Below are 16,203 nucleotides of genomic sequence, written 5' to 3' on the forward strand. Positions count from 1 at the left end.
TATCCTTCCCTGGAGACATTAAAGAACCATCTGGGTCCAATCCTGTGTAACATGCACTAGGACACCCTGCTTGAGCAGGAAGATTAGACAAAATGTCCAACAGTCCCTTCCAACCTCACCCCTTCTGTGACTCTGCAATTCTGTCACTTTTTGCAATAGTTCTATTTTGACTATTTTGCAAGATATGAAAACATAACATTCTTATATTACCTATAGCCTCCTCAAATGCAAAAAGAACAGCTTTCCCCTGGTCCATGAGCTGTTTGGCACGGTTGCCCATCCACTTGAAACCTGTCAGAGTTTCCTACAGCAGTGAGGAGAAATCAAAGGCATTAAAAAGAAAAGCAATGTTTTATGAACATATGACACTTTGTAGGAAAGATACTAAAAGCACATGGAATAATGTGTAACATGTTGCTTACCTCAAAGTGAAAACCTTCCTTTAGTGCAATTGCTCTCAGGATTTTGGAAGAAACAGTACTGGATAACATGTAGACATCTTTAATGGCACGAGTATCCCTACTGTTATTTTTCCAGCAAGTGAAGATCCACCAGCCTAAAAGAGCTCCTAGTTCATTTCCAGAAAACACTTTCCATTCACCACTACAGGCAAAAAAATATTAGAAAGTACATGAAATCAAAGGATAATATGGGAGGGTAAAAAAGAATCTATTGGTTCTTCTATAAATGAATATTAACAAATAGATCACTGCCTTGGAATTCCATGTAAGAGTAACAAGGTATCACATGTTCATTATGAACAAACAAAAAAATTCCTCCCCCAAAGTATTCTGAAACTGTTACCTTTCTTCTCCATCATACACATAAGCTTTTGCAGTTATGCAAAGATGAAACATATTTTAAGAACAAAAATGTTCAGCGTACAAATTATAAACTCAGTGACTAAGACAAGTGACTAAGAGACACAAAAAAACAGTTCTCAAGTGATCAGTATTTTTAGTTGACCTAGTGACAAATACTTTTAATTTAATCACAAATACATCAATTAGTTATTGGGAAGAATGGAAAAAAATCTTAAATGAGTATAAAAGATTAATATTGATGTGTTGCTAGAACAGGAAAAAAACGAAGAAAAAAAGAAAGACAAATGTCAAAATTGCAAAAAAAATTCCCAGTCACAAAAGGGGACAGAGACACTTCCAGACTGACAAAACCAAGACCTACAGAAACAGTACCTGTTGTGAAAGAGAAGCAGACTCAGTCTCCTGCATTTACTGATGCCAACAGGCACAAAGCAATGCACAGCAGCAACTTAGTGTAAGAGTGCTGAGCGAGTGTGCTCTACAGGAGGTTCTGTCAAAGAAGAAGTACAGATACTGTAGAAGCCTATATTACTATTTGATTAGTGTATGAAAAGCTACAGCAGAAGTCTGACAAGACACAGGACTGAAAGTTAGGAGACAACTAAGACTGGCTAAACAATGAGCATAGAGGCAGCAGAATGAGAGCACCACGCTCTCACTGGTAATGGATGCAATAAACTAACACCCCTCTTCAAGTTTCTGGTAGCTCAAAGCTTTCAGACAAAAAGCATGAGTGATTTTGCCTTCTTGTTTTAACCCATCATAACTAGCATCATCTGAAACTCTTTATACCTTTTTGTCAATGCTGAATTGCCAACTGAGGCACATACAGACCACTGAAATAAGAACCTTCCAACTAACACTGTCCAAGATACAGCAGTGTCCACAAAAGACCATTCTTCTTCCAAAGGCAGAGAAACCTCCTTAGTTCATGCTGTGAGGCTAATGAATTTAAAAGCACCACAAAACCCCAAAGAAAATACTGCCACTTTTAAAGCTAGCTTTTTTGGTTAACTGTTGAGCAAAATGGGTATTTGCACTGTCTCCTTTAACTGGACTTTTGAAATTTGTCTAACTGATACAGATTCAACTATTTAATTCATCCACAACCACTGAGGACATCCAGCAGATGCCCATATCATCCCTTGGGTACCAAAGACTGTTGCCATAATTTTACATCCCTCTTCTGGCTCTCATGCACAGGGAATTCATATATGCTGGCCCAGCAGATTTTTTTTCTGCTCCTCTCTAAGCTGAAAACCTTGAAGCTTATTTTTAGTGATGATTTACAGTTTATAACTGCTCAGATGAGTTTCTGCTTTATCAAGGTAGATAAAGGAGAAACACCAGTATTTGTAGATACGATACCAAGTGCTTGAACTTCAGCTTTCTTTTATTGGTCAGACAAAACCACAATACAGAAATGTAAACAATTGTAGAAGTACAGGATATCGGAAGGCATGAAATCAGGGGACAGCTATATTGAGTGAGAACTATAGGTTACATTTCACAAATATGAACAGTTTATGGTAAGCCCCTGACTGAACAAGTCTGCCTGTTGTGATCCCCTTATTTGACTGGGTATGCAAAGACAAATAATGCACATATAGGTGGTTCTTGAAGGGAAGAGTACAAATGACTACACCAAGAAGTACCAAACTGTGAAAAACTTTAAGGTGAAATGCAAATACACAACATTGTGTAAAGATGTGGGAAACTGAGCAAGAGAAGCACAAATCATCTAATGATTAGTAAAATGTTTGGTTGAACAGGATTTGACAAAGAAGATACTCATACTAAAGAACAAGAGATTATCAGGGAGCTACAGATATTCTCCTGAATCCAAGTTACTTTTTAATAAACCAAGAGTGAAAAAATGTTTATCAGTCGTACGCGAAAAAATCTAACTGAAAACCTACCTTTGAAAAAGTATAGCACAATGACAACAATTCACATGCTTCTGTGTATGCCTAAACTACAGCAAATGTCAACTATTTATTCAGGGTTCTGTACACTGTCTAATAATGATCATTATTTATATCCTGCCTCTACTGTGGTCTGCTTCATACAGTCTTCTCACATTTCTGCATGTTTTCAATTAAAAAAAATTATTACTGTGACTATTCTTCCTGTGCAACACAAGTAGAAAGAATTCTCCAAATGAGCCTAACCTTGGGAGTAAAAAATGTCAATGGTTTGCATTATTTTATTACCATACCTCTCTTGTTTCTCTGCCACTGCCAGTCGATCAGCATCAGGATCATTTGCTAAAATGATTCTTGCTCCATCTTTTTCAGCCAAAGCAAAAGACAATGTCTGGAAATGTGGCAAGCAGGACCAGATGAGTGTTAATATTCCCAAATAATATTTTCACTTTCTTTATAGGTTTTAAGTAATTTTCCCAATTTATTGAATCTCAAACACCTGAAATCATTATGTCTCTCTCAAAAAACTCAAAAACTTCTAGCCTGGCAGCAGAAGAACATAGTCAGGACATTTAACTTTACCTCCATCATTCCACTTCTGTAGTCCAACTTAAAAGCTATCTAAATTTAATAGGATCCTTCAATAATGATGTGTAACAGAAATAGTAGCAGAAACTCTAACCACCTATCAGGACTTCTCCTGCCCCCTCCTGGTGTCAGAACAAATGAGTACAAGCCTTCAAAAAACAAATGAGAAGATTTTTATTGCTATTTTATATTTTAAAATTAACTATCACTTTGTCCCATGTGCAGATCCTGCCCATTCTGCTAGAGCACAGAACAAAGCAGCTGAAAGTTATAGCTAATTACTACTAATTACCTACTGACTGGTTCAAAGAGGGTTATGTCAATGAAAGGATACCAGCTAACTCTTCACTAAATGTAAGGCTATGAAACATTAAAAATTGACATTGTACCAATGTCTACAGCTGTGACTTCTGGCAAAAAGGAAAACACTGAAAGACAACACAACTATTAAAAAAAAAAAATTAAATCTATTTACCAGAACACCTTTGCCTTCTTCAGGATTTGGATACTTCACTGTGGGAAAGTCTGGATCAGGATCTTTCTGCTCCGGAACAGCAAAAGGAGGGCTAAGGTCAAATGCCTTGAATGCCAACTGCACAAATTTATGTCCTACGCCATGCACAGAAGTATGAACAAATTTCAGGTTTGTTTCCTTGTTTATATTCCTGAAATAAAACAGGTTAACAGTAAACTTGGACATAGAAGACCTGACTATGTTTGGAAACAGTATTTTATGTCACTGTTAAAATAATAAATTAAAGGAGATCAGATTTTAAAAGCAATGGCTTGAAAATTGGCTTAGCCTAATTTTTCAACAATATGAGTCACTCTTGGCATCCAATATCCTAGTATGTGCAAATCACTGGAGAAATAAAGACAGTACAGTCTACACATCACAAAGAAGTCAAGCAAAAAACAAATACAACTGACTAAAACTCTTCATCCCCAACTCTAGCATTTAAACCACTCCCAAAACCTGAGAACACAGCCTGCCCAATTTGAGCACTCATTTTAAGGAAGTAAAAAGCGTTGGGCATACCTAAAATCATGCAAACTCCTAGGGAGACACTTAATTCCAATTCTGAAAAAGCAGTGTAATAGGCCCAGCTTTCTAGTAACTCCTGACTGTTTTTAGCAAGAGTCAGAACATGGTTACTGGTGGTCAAAATTTCTACATTAAATAAGCAGATCTAAAAGGTTGATACTCATCTACTACATAAATCAATTCTAACTGTTCACCAAGAGAAACATCCACTTCATTTTGCTGAGTAAAGATTTTACTGAGCATGTGATAGGAGTAGGCTGTTGTAAGGCACTCAAGGCTACCAGGAGCAAAAGCAAGGATGGAATGACAGAGCCAAGGCCTAGTTGTCTAGAACTGGCTTAACAACCTGCCTCACTGTCTCTGAGAATCTTGTTTAAAGGCTGGTGGGCTGTCCATGCCAGCTCACCTCCAGCAGCCCCAGTCTTGCTGTGACCCTTGGATGACGCATGGCCATGAAAATACAGGGAGCTATCATCAGAAATTTGCTCACTTTGCTGGGTTAGACTTCTGCCAGGACAGTTTTATAAACTGGCTCATGACACCACCACACAGCTGCCAGCGCAACCCCAAAAGATGACAAAAAGGCACAGGCAGAACTGGGTCGTGGCAGGATTGTGACCATACTCACTTCCATCAATTTAAGCTGCCCTGCTAACATACTACTAGATGGAATATCCTTTTTCTTAAAGGAATTAACATCAGTCACCTGTAAAAGCACTGTTTCTGTATGTCTTTGAAATACTCCTTATTGACCATGGCATATGGATCATGAAGCAGTGGGCTGCTGTCAATCAGTTTGTCATCCCAAGCCTGAGGCCATGGTTCTTGGTTCTCCTCAATAGCCTGAGAAATTCCTTTGTCATGAGGGGAAATTATCTGAGCACCGTTTTCCCAGTAAACCTAAATAAAAAATAGATAAGTGAGTATTTGATCATTAATCTTGTAAGACAGTTTTGTGATGTTTTTTGTTGGTTAAGGTGCAGTAAATTCACTAGAGTATTACAGCAAATTAGGCTTAGGTATGCCCAAAGTATTCTGTTCATCTTCTCAGTGTTTCTTCTCACATCCCATTTTTATTCTATTAAAAACCCCAGTTTAATCTTATCAAAAGATATCAGGATCCATAATGAAACACAAAACAATGCCCAATCACTTACTGAGAAAAATTCCATTTTTGTATTTTGGAAACAGTCTGTACATGACTGCCAAGCTACTGAATGAGTGGTGCACAGGCAATTCTGCTGTGTTTTTTTTCAGTGGATAGCAGATTACAATGGCATGCTGCTTTCTAGAGTGAAGATTTTAATTATATTATTAGTTTAACATGATACTAGCTTTAAATACATAGTAGAGATAGAGAGATTTGCAATTAATTTAGTCTATACCATGATAGGAACTATATCAATTGCATTTAGTTTCTCTACATGGAAAAAAAGAGCCAGAAAATAGAACACATTAAAATACCTTGTAACCATTGTCTTGTTTTGGATTATGGGAAGCAGTAACCATAATTCCAGCACAAAGCTTCAGATGAGTTACTGTGTATGGCTGTAACAAGAGAAATTTACTTAAAGTAGAATGTGTCACATATTATATATTATTTCTTCTTATGCATATATAATACTTCACAGTATGAAAAGAAAGTCAAGATGTGATTCCTACACAGGCACTCCCTAAAGCAGAAGCTAAATAGTACTTGCTCCACCAGACTCCATGTGGCACAACTTTAGCCCTTGTTTTTTCTCGTGCATTTTTCCCTTTATATGCTATTAATGTTGTTCCAGATGCTTTCTGAATCTCTAGTGTTTTTCTAGAAGGATTCCAGATTGTGAACAGTGTTCCTTACTGTGGAATGACTTGAGGTACCTGAGGCCTTAGAGGGTGCCAAGTCTGTTGGGGTAATGACACAAGTCAGCACGGGGCAGAGAACTTGCAGCTCAAGCAGTCTCATCCACACTGTCTTTTGGGAGCAGCCTGGGGAAGCAGCTACTCCATCAGGGTTCAGAAGATAATTGTTTTGGAGAGAGCTTTCATAAATTAGCTCAAAACAGATGGAGTGAATTAAAAATGAAGCATTATTCATGAACACAGGTCCAATTTGTGTTTACTCCTGGGTCTTTATTTAATAGTGAAATGCAATCAACTGCAGTTCTTGCAACACCACTTTAAGCTGCACTATGAAGAATTTGACCCTAAATCTAAAAAAAAATTGTATTGGTATAAGAATGCTATGTAGCAAGTCTTTATACTACTGTGTTCTGTTTGCACTGCTCACTGGAGCAACTGGTACAGGGAGAAATGATTGCTTTTAGGACAAGGGCCCAGAGCAGGGCTTTTCTGTGTTGCTCTGGAGACACCTGGTGTTCTGATGGGGGCATCGTGGACACAATCCAACAACCCTTCTGGCAAAACATCACTGCACTCCAACAACTTGGTATTTTGGATTCAATGCTTGCCCTTGCCCCTCATTCCCTCAAAAAAAAAAAAAAAAAATCCAGCCAAATGTATGTTTCAGACTTCAGACTCCACAGCAATCTGCTGACATTCCACATTTTCCCTTCTTTTCCTATGGATGTTGTAAACTATAAATAGTTAAATAAGTACAAGACTCCCTGCAGGAAGAGCTTAAAAAGTAAGAACTGGTTTGTGTAGTTATCCTTAATTTAAGTAATGCAAAGTATCTGACGGAATTTATGTACATTTAAAGCAGATAAAAACATATAAGAAAAAACTTACCACAAAAGGAGTTGGTATTATATCAGAGAATAGATAAACTGGAACTCCCTGACTGATAAAGGTGTTGGCAGCAAGTCTTGCAAACCTAAACAGGAAGAAAAGATATCATGGGAATATATTAATTTTCTTGCCTATTAGTTTCCTAGAATTCACAGATTTCCCTCCTACTCTAATGCAATTACAAAATCCCAACAAAAACTCCATCACTTACCAATATATCTCAATTATTGTACAGACCCAATTTAAATGTGTTCCCTCATTATTCCCAACAGACAAAGCACAACTCAAAGAATTGCTCTGGCATTACCAGTATGTAAGAATATTGTAAATCCCACACATTAATTCACTTTACAGAAAGAAAAAACAATTGAAGTAGATATAAATCCATCATGGATCACACAAGGTGATCACAAAATACTAAACACAAAACCTAAGAAGTACCTTTTGCTACTACCCCCACTGGAAAGATGAGCACGAGCATCAAACCCAATCACAACTCCTCTCTTTTTCAGGTCACTGAAATTCTTCTCAAGGTATCTGCAAAATCCCTTAAGACAACAACAAACATTACATAAACAACAACCTCATTAACCCAATCTTGATGTTTAATTTACCATCACATTAAGATAATTGCTAAGATGTTGATGTCTTAGGAAGCTGAGCACACATAGCATCTCACTGAACTGCTCTGGGATTCAGCTTCAGTCCAGAACCAATAAATACCAAGAAATATCAGAAACCTTCAAATCAATATCACATACCTGGAAGCATTTAAGTACTTTTTAAAATATCAAAATCAACTCCAAAAAGGTAACACAATTAGTTTGAATTGCAGGTTTTGAGAAATTATTCAGCTGTCATAGGTCTCACATGAGGAAGAAAACAGCTGGCCAGCATTTCAAGTTTTCAAATCTCACTCTTAATAATGGCGTCTCTTTAGCACTGATAAATCATCACTCCAGGCTGCAGTTATTCAAGGTTGTGGGTTTTTCCCTGAGAAGATCTACTTTAGGATCCATGTATGTATACATACCTTCACTGCATGTAAAACCATGTCTAACACACACAAAGTTTAACCAAATATTGGCTACCTTTGGGGTTTTTTTGTAGCTGTTACAATGGCACTAAGTGTTACACTTGAACTTAACAGCAGCTGTGTATAAATTAAATTGTAAATCAAATATGGAAAGTAACTTCTTTTAAGGGTTTAACAGCTTCTCTCTGCTTGTTTTCAGAGACCAGCACTCAGCTAATAATTTAAATTACTTCTGAAAACTGGAAGAATAGGAGAGAACTTGTACTTCCATAGAATACTCATTTCCTTGCCATAAATCAGGCTCTTCCATTCATTTACACAACCAGTTAAGTGAGATAAAGTGCTGGATACAATACCTGGGTTGTCTGGATAATAGTCAAGTCATTCATGTGGGAAATCCCTGCTCCCATGGCAGCTCTGAGCCCTGCTGTGCCAAACTCCATCCTCGAGCCAAAGTATTTCTGCAGTTCTCCAGCATTTCCTTCCGCAAGCAATTGTTTCACGATTGCGTAAGTTTTTGGATTCTGTTGACACAAAATTCAGACATTCTAAATGAGGTTTTGTTCGTTTCAAGAGAAGTGACTTTCTGTCCCAATCTCTGGGTTTCAGTATCAAAACATGGCACACAACTTCAAGAGCACCAGAACTCATGCTGTCTTAATTTTAGATCAGCAAAACCTCAAGTATTATTTACTTTAGATTTATCTCCTTAAGTGAACACGCTACCTGGACAGCAGTGTGTGTATGTATATATGTATCTCCCACAAACTGGGATGTTAAAAAGACTTCCAAGATGTCTATTTTAATGTTTTCTATGTTTAAAAACAAAACAAACAAAAAGCAGCACGTTCACAGTTCAGAGAATTTTTCCTCATCACAACACAAGAACTACACTAAACATTTAAGAAAGCAAGGTAAGCTGATTATTAAAGAAATTTTTTTTTATTTATATAGCACTACATGTAGAGTTTAAAACAAATTAAATCATAACCTTGTCCCAAGACTGGGTAGCATCAGAGGTAGCAGCAAAACTAGGCAGACTGGGAAGAAGATAATTTCCAACATGTTTGCAGGTAATGCTTGTAAAAATAAACATAACCCCAGGATGAAAGCCTAGAAACTACAGCCAAATTCTTAAATAAAATTACTGGAGAGTGGCAACAAAAAGGCCGTGTCGGACCTTGAGAACAGTGAGAGGTTTCTAACTTTCACTGCTTTTCTTGATATATTGTTTCCACAGATTCTCTATTGTTAATTACTCTTTTTGTTTCCAGACTTAGGGAATTAGCAAAGTCCTGTATGCCTCAACTTCTTAACGTTATAACATGAGACTTGTGAAGTTCAGCATTTGATTTCTTGAGAACTTAGGAGCCAAGAGGACAGACGGCAGGTGGCAGATTCCTGACAAGATTATCTGAGAGGCAGCAGGTTACTCACTGCATGACTACACACACTTTACTCTGGAGTACAAAGATTCTCATTTCCAAAGGGACACAAACTTTGATTTCTAGGCAATTAAATGAACTCATAAGAGTCACAGACTTTACTATTTCCTGGATGACCTAGGCATGCTTACAGCAAGGGAAAGCATATCATTCTAGGCAAAAAAAAAGGTAAAAAAATTAAATGTAAAACCATGTATCTTCTGCAGCTTCAGAAAATGTTCTGAAGACACAGAGCGTAGGCATGTAAGTTTGCATACAAAGGTATAAACATTCTGCACATCAAACGAAGACCAGAGTCAGGATGTCCTAACCACTGACCTGTGCACCCACTGCCACAGGACAAACAACATACAAGTTTAATTACATACTGGAAAAGCTAAAGAGCCTTTAGTGCTAATGAGCATATTGCATAATGAAGAATAAAATAAAGAATTAAAAAAAATAATCCAGCTTATTGAGCACAATAAACAATTAGATACCTCAGAATTACTGATTTCCAGTGCAAAAATTATCAATTTACCAGTCCAAGAATGTTGTAACTGACACTTCCTTGCAGGCAGCTTGACTCAATTACCTATTATTATTGGGTAATTACACTCTGTAAGAATAAATATAATTCTATGTTGTTATAGAATATATAGGGCAGCATAACTGAGTTTAGGCTGTTTACAAGTTGACGTCAAGTTTTTGCTGTAACATCAGGCCTGTGTCTCAAAGGTAAAGCCCAGATGACACCACTTGCATCCAGTTTTGTACACTGCCTGATCACCTTTTGATTTCTCTGTGTGAGCTTTGTGCACACAAGTCATCTCTTAGTACTGAAATGAGCATGTTTTTAGGTAGATACCACACACATTTCTACAGGTGTTTGACAGACAATGCAAAAGGACATCAGGAGCATCCTGCAGCTCTAACAGCCAAGGAGTTTTTTGTTTGTTGTTAGTGGAACTTCCCAGGTTTGGTATCTACTGTGAAACTAGAGGGATCCTCCAGTTTTTTAAGTCTGGTTAAATGTACATGTCCAGCTGGCTGCTCAAGTCTTAAGAGTTTCTGTCCATATAATTTTCTAAAGAAAACTTGGTTGCATTAATTTAGTTGTTCCCCACTGCCTGCCTCCACCCCACACCAAATAATGGTAAAAGCCAGGCCAAGTCTGTTCAACAAGGCAGAAGGATTTTTCCAGAACTACTGTTATAATTGTTTATGGCTATTTTCTCCTAGGAACTTGTCTATTTTTTTCTTTTGTGGAGAACATTATGATGCCATTGTACACAGCTAAGTAAAAACTAATCTTTGTTTTGGCTTTTTCTTCTGCTTAAACAAACTCTTCATAATGTCTCTACCAAAGAAGGACCAAATTGTATCAGAAGGATGAAATGCTGGCTTTTTCCTTTCTAATTGATTCTCTCAGGTTATGCTTTTTCTGCTCTCAAATTAAACCAGATATGAATATAGGAGTACCATTTTCTGTGAATACAGAGGCAGATGATTTAACACCAAGATAATAACCACTAGTGCAATTAGCTTGCACATCACCTGGTAACACTCGAGTTATTTACTTTAATCTACACTACAGGAAGGCCCAAAGAGTTATCATCAGTAGAGGACTCCTCACAAGGTTTTTACAGGAGAGGAAAAACTAAACAGATTTTATTTTTACTAAAACTAGAAGCTACCTTCCATTCACAATTCTATGACTGATAATAGAAAGAATGAAAAATATGTTACTCCTGTAATGAAGAGTGATGAAAACAACCTGGTAACAAGCACAGTAATTGTCATGGAGGTAGAAACTTCCAGTTAGGTCAGCAGGACTGCCATCAGCCATAAGGGCTTGCTCTTGCAGACGATTATTTTGTAAGAAACATGGCGCTGATCATAATTAAATATTAACCCATCTCTGCATGTCAAAAACGAACTTTTTTTTATATCAGAGTAAATGGACAAGGGTTACACCTGTTCTTCTGTTGCCCAATAGAAACACGCAACAGCTCCCTGAGAAATTAAAACACCTCATCATTTTTGAGCAATCAGCAATGGGTATTGCACACTAGTCAATTATTACTGAATCAAAGATGTAAGTGCTAACAGAGGGCTAAAATTCCAAAAGTAAAGATGTTATAAGGGATACTGCATTATATTTCCAGAGGGTTTAACAAAATAATCAGAATAACCAGTTGAAAAACAAATTATTACACAGAAGACAGGAATATAACTAATGCTGGTCAGTGAAGTTATGTAAATAAGAGGCTCTAAAACCAAACTATTTTCTCAAATTTAATTAAACTAGGAAAAAAAGGCACAAAAACCTCATTTGACGTGATGTATTAGCATTTCTGAAAAGAGGAATAGTTTGGCACTGCTCTATCACTAATAAAACCAGAACTGGGTAACTGGTCGGTTAAACAGTTTACTGATTTTAATGAAGAATCACAGAAGCTCGTCATTAGGTACTTCTAATGACATCCTTTAGAACCTGGAAAGAATACTAAAAAAGAGAATTATTATATGTTTCCACCAATATTTTTGAAATAAGCAGAAGATGCCTCACCAAACAGGTATGTGTGCTGCACAAAGCTCAGAGAGCATTGTTGAGTACTCAGCTCAGGGGAGTCAATTAGTGACTGAACGGGGGCAATGGCCAGTGCGTTCTAATACAGCCAAATGAACAAATTATATTTAAAGGGACATAAAAAATGCAAACCAAACGTGCCAATAGATGCCTGCATCTCAGTGGGACCTGCAGCAGCAATCAACTACATGACCATTTCCAGAACACCACTATGGCAAGATATTTCTTCAGGTATGTGGAAAACAGAAACACATAGAAGATTTTACTTCTATAGTGCTGTCAAAACCAAAGATAGGTGTCAACAGAAAGGGAAATAACACCTGAAAAATACAGGACTGACAGCTTCTGCATTTCCAAGAGTTTTTGAAATGAGCCCCCATGTCTTTTGGGATCAATATTTTAGTAAACAAGAATTTGAAGGTACCAGGAGGTTTTCAACACTGAGAGGCAGGTAACACGGCAATGCATGCTACTCTTTAATAATTTAAGTCTACCAACTGCCCTGCGACTGAAGCGGTCCGGAACAATACGGGCCCTTTTGGAAAAGGCGTTCAGTACAGCCGAAAGCCAGACTGACAGAGCGGCCGGGACGGTTCTGAGCGGCAGGTGCCGGAGCCGGGGGGCCCCGCAACCCCACCTGCGCCAGCCCCGCCGCGGGGCGGGAGGCGATGGAAGGAGGGGTGGAGGGGGAGCGCCCCTCTGCCAGAGAGCCCTGAAAGCAGAGCCGAAGGAGCAGAGAGGTGCTTTTACCGCACCCCGAACCGGTACAAGGCAACAGCCGGGCGCCAACCGCGCCTCCTGACCCTGCGCCCCCGTGGCCCCCGCCCAGCCCGCGCCTGGCGGCGCCGCCGGCCCTCACCTTATCCCAGAGCAGCCACTGCTCGGCCGCGCGGCGCAGCGCGCCGTCCCCCGCGGAGCCCCGTGCTGCCATCCCGCCGGCCCCGGCCGCCGCCGCCGCTCCGCTCCTTCCCTCTTCCGGAGCGCGCCCGCCCCGCTCCGCTCCGCCCGCCGGGCCCGCCCGGGCCGTCCCACCTCCGCCCCGCCCGCCTGCCCGGGCCGGGGTCAGGGCCGGGGCCAGGGCCGGGGCCAGGGCCGAGGGCACGGCCGGACAGGGCGGCCCCGCCTCCGTCCTGCCCGCCGCGGCTGGCTCGGGGCCCTCGCTTAGAGCGGGGTTTAATAATTTATTTTCCCGGGGCGCTGAATGTTGTCAGGTGGGGCTGCGGCTGCCGGCCCGGGGGAGCCCCTGGCCCCGGCCCTCGCACTGCGCCGAGCCAAGGAGGAGGAGCGCCCCGAATTACAGCGGGAAATCAGCGCTGGACACAGCCGCCTCCTCCGCAGCATGGCTGACGGAAGAAAGTAACGCTTGGTTAGAAGTGTCACATTCCACGGGCATTGGACTAAAGCGACTGAGATTCCTTTTTTTATAGTCAAGATAAATGAGGGATGAGCTCGGGAGCATTCTAATTTAGGATAAAGATTGTAAGTAGATGATCTTTGAATGGTCCATTCTTTGGATCTGGTCCATTCTGACCCAAAACATGGTATGATTCTAAAATTTTCATAGAAATAATGACTTGTACAGATACTTGGAAACCTTATAAAGTTGATTAGTACATTACCAGAATGCACGTGAACAAGAGAAATGCTACATCACTTGCAAAAATGTTAATGCACATCCTTCTGATATTCACTACTGATCAGTGAAATAATTATTATGATACCCTTACAGAAACACTGTTAAGATGAAACATCAGAGGAACCAAAGAATAAGAAAATCAGAAAAAATTATGTTGTTTGGCCACTTTTCTAACCATCTGTTTTCTCTGTTGTTTTGATAATGGTCATTTAACCCAGCTCCTCTGGCCTCTGCACCTCTCTGGCTGAACACAAATCTTACCTCAGCTGCAAAATTAGAAAAAAACCCAAAGTAACTGAATTTCACTCTGAAAATGGATTGTATTCCTTCTGCTGGAATTAAAGAACAGGTTAATATGGCTTTGATTGAATAATTATTATCACTTATAGCATGGAGGCTTTGAGAGAAGCCTGAGCTGCCAAGCTGCTGCTCTGTCTAAGCAGTTCCTATAACTAAGCTTGTGTTTTGACTAAAATCCCCTGAAGATGCCATGATAAGCCCCTCTATCCTGGTTGATTTCTTACATTTTTTTTTGGACATACAGTCCAGAGAGCATTGGACCGTCCTTCTTGCCTAACAAGATTTCTTTCATCAACTTCCCAAAGTACTAAGGGAAAGAGCAGTCGGAGTGCTCTGGAGCTTCAGGACAAGGTGTTCTGGAAGTTTTCCCTATATTTTATCAGCCTTTATCAGAAGCTGGGCTAGACCAGGTGATGCACATCTGCAGGGAGTGACTGGGATTTCCCTGTGTAACTCTGCAGCACAAGCCAAGGTAGGGGAAGATCCCTGACAGCGGTGCAGATGCAGAGCTGTGTTGTAGGTGTTCTGAGGCTGCTGAGAAATGTGAGGTCACTGTGAAGGTGCCATAGAGGAGGAGCAGGTTAATTTGCCAGGGATGCCAAGTCCTGAATCTGAACTCTTGTAAGGGAGCCAGGTGCTTTCCCACAGTGCTGGAGTAATTGGAGCATTCCTTTCCCCCCAAGTTTAGAGGATGCGGCAAATGAGGAAGGGGCTGGCCTTGTGGAAATGTCACTGAACTTCTACATGCTGATCAAAGGCAGGAGAGAAGTAATCACAGGAAAAAAGTAAGATTTGCTTATGTGAAGAATGATACAGCCACTACAAGACTGACTGTAAAGCACCATAACAAAGTACTGCCACTGGCTCAACTGAAGGAGGTGCCAGATTCATGGAACATGTCCTCTTTCCCTTGAATGCCTGAGGTTGGCTATAAATCAAGCAGGTTTTCTTCAGGATGGATCAAAATGGTTATCAGGATCCATTACAGTATAGGCTCAGCTGTGTCACAGAAAAACTCTTTTGAAGTTCTTGTCTAATACCTTTTGGGACAGCTCAGAGCAGAGTGGCCAGAACCATGCAAGTTGCAAAGTGCCACAGTCCTAAAAACTTCATGATCTACTGACACCAGAGGAGGCTGAAAATGACAGAATAGCCAACTGCTGCCCGCAGCTGCTGTGATGAACACAGTTTTTCATGAAAATGATATAGTGTAAATTATTTCAAAATACTACATAACAATAAGATCCTTCCTAGTGATTCTTTCGAAAAGTGAATTTCCAAGAAAGAATTCAAAACCCAACAGTATTTCATGAGAAGCCCTAGATACTGAGTTGGAGAAAAAATGGTTGTCTACATGTTAAAAATCAGCTAAGACTGAAACATAAAAGATGAAGGGTTTTTCCTTTTTTTCCCCCATTTGTTACCAAACCCAGATGAAATTGACAAAATAAAACTTCAAGAATCCATTCAATAAACCAAGTTTAGTTAGTTTGCTAACTTTATACTCTTTTTTGGAACTTAAAATACTGTGTCTAATTTTAATTTGGATCTTCTTCAAAACAGGTGGAATCCTTGCTAAATTCACATTAATGCTAGAATTTCAGAGCGGGGTACTTTGTGGGGTACCTAAAGCATCCCTTTCTGAGAGGAGACCTACACTTTCCTGAAGTGAAACGTTTCAATGAATACTGAATGTTATAACTTGAGCTCAGTGTGGCTGCAGCTGTAGTGTGGCTTTTCACACCAAGTATGAACTAAATGGCATTTGTCTCTTGGCTCTGTTAGGCTTTAGCCTTAGCACCACAGCACCAAATTGCTTTATTTAACTTGCAGATAGGAAGAGGAATGAATGTATTAATAGTGCTCATCAATATCTTCGGTCAAGTTTTGAATTTTATGTTATCTGCAACTATACGTTGTACAGAGGGATTTTACTAACTTATATAAATACCTGAAGGGAGGATGCAAAGGAGAAAAAGAGCCAGGCTCTTTTCAGTGGTGCTCACTGACAGGACAAGAGGCACAAACTGAAACAGAGGAGGTTTGAGGTGAACATTAGGAAATACTTTTTCACTGTGACAGTGACTGAGCACTGA

At 39.7% G+C, this 16,203-nt stretch overlaps 1 protein-coding gene and 1 long non-coding RNA gene across 4 annotated transcripts in view; one reads left to right on the forward strand and one right to left on the reverse strand.

Moving 5' to 3' along the window:
- PGM2 (phosphoglucomutase 2) overlaps window positions 1-16,203 on the reverse strand; it is a 34,945-nt gene that overhangs the window by 5,592 nt on the left and 13,150 nt on the right. For 2 of the 3 annotated variants that reach the window (XM_064418422.1, XM_064418423.1), the window contains 9 exons: window positions 8,511-8,678; window positions 7,560-7,666; window positions 7,119-7,203; window positions 5,847-5,930; window positions 5,089-5,282; window positions 3,813-4,002; window positions 3,043-3,140; window positions 423-603; window positions 211-304 (listed from right to left, as the gene is read on the reverse strand). In XM_064418422.1, the coding sequence (XP_064274492.1) occupies window positions 211-304; window positions 423-603; window positions 3,043-3,140; window positions 3,813-4,002; window positions 5,089-5,282; window positions 5,847-5,930; window positions 7,119-7,203; window positions 7,560-7,666; window positions 8,511-8,597 (1,120 nt within the window). In that variant the 5' untranslated portion in view covers window positions 8,598-8,678. Of the gene's footprint in view, window positions 1-210; window positions 305-422; window positions 604-3,042; window positions 3,141-3,812; window positions 4,003-5,088; window positions 5,283-5,846; window positions 5,931-7,118; window positions 7,204-7,559; window positions 7,667-8,510; window positions 8,679-13,030; window positions 13,183-16,203 lie in introns of those variants that run through there. The other variant, XM_064418420.1, reaches the window with a different exon arrangement.
- LOC135299406 (uncharacterized) lies at window positions 13,275-15,582 on the forward strand. The gene is made up of 2 exons (XR_010361386.1): window positions 13,275-13,650; window positions 14,026-15,582. It is a non-coding gene; the product is annotated as an uncharacterized LOC135299406 (long non-coding RNA).

The sequence above is a fragment of the Passer domesticus genome, chromosome 4 (assembly GCF_036417665.1).
Source record: "Passer domesticus isolate bPasDom1 chromosome 4, bPasDom1.hap1, whole genome shotgun sequence".
NCBI lineage: Eukaryota > Metazoa > Chordata > Aves > Passeriformes > Passeridae > Passer > Passer domesticus.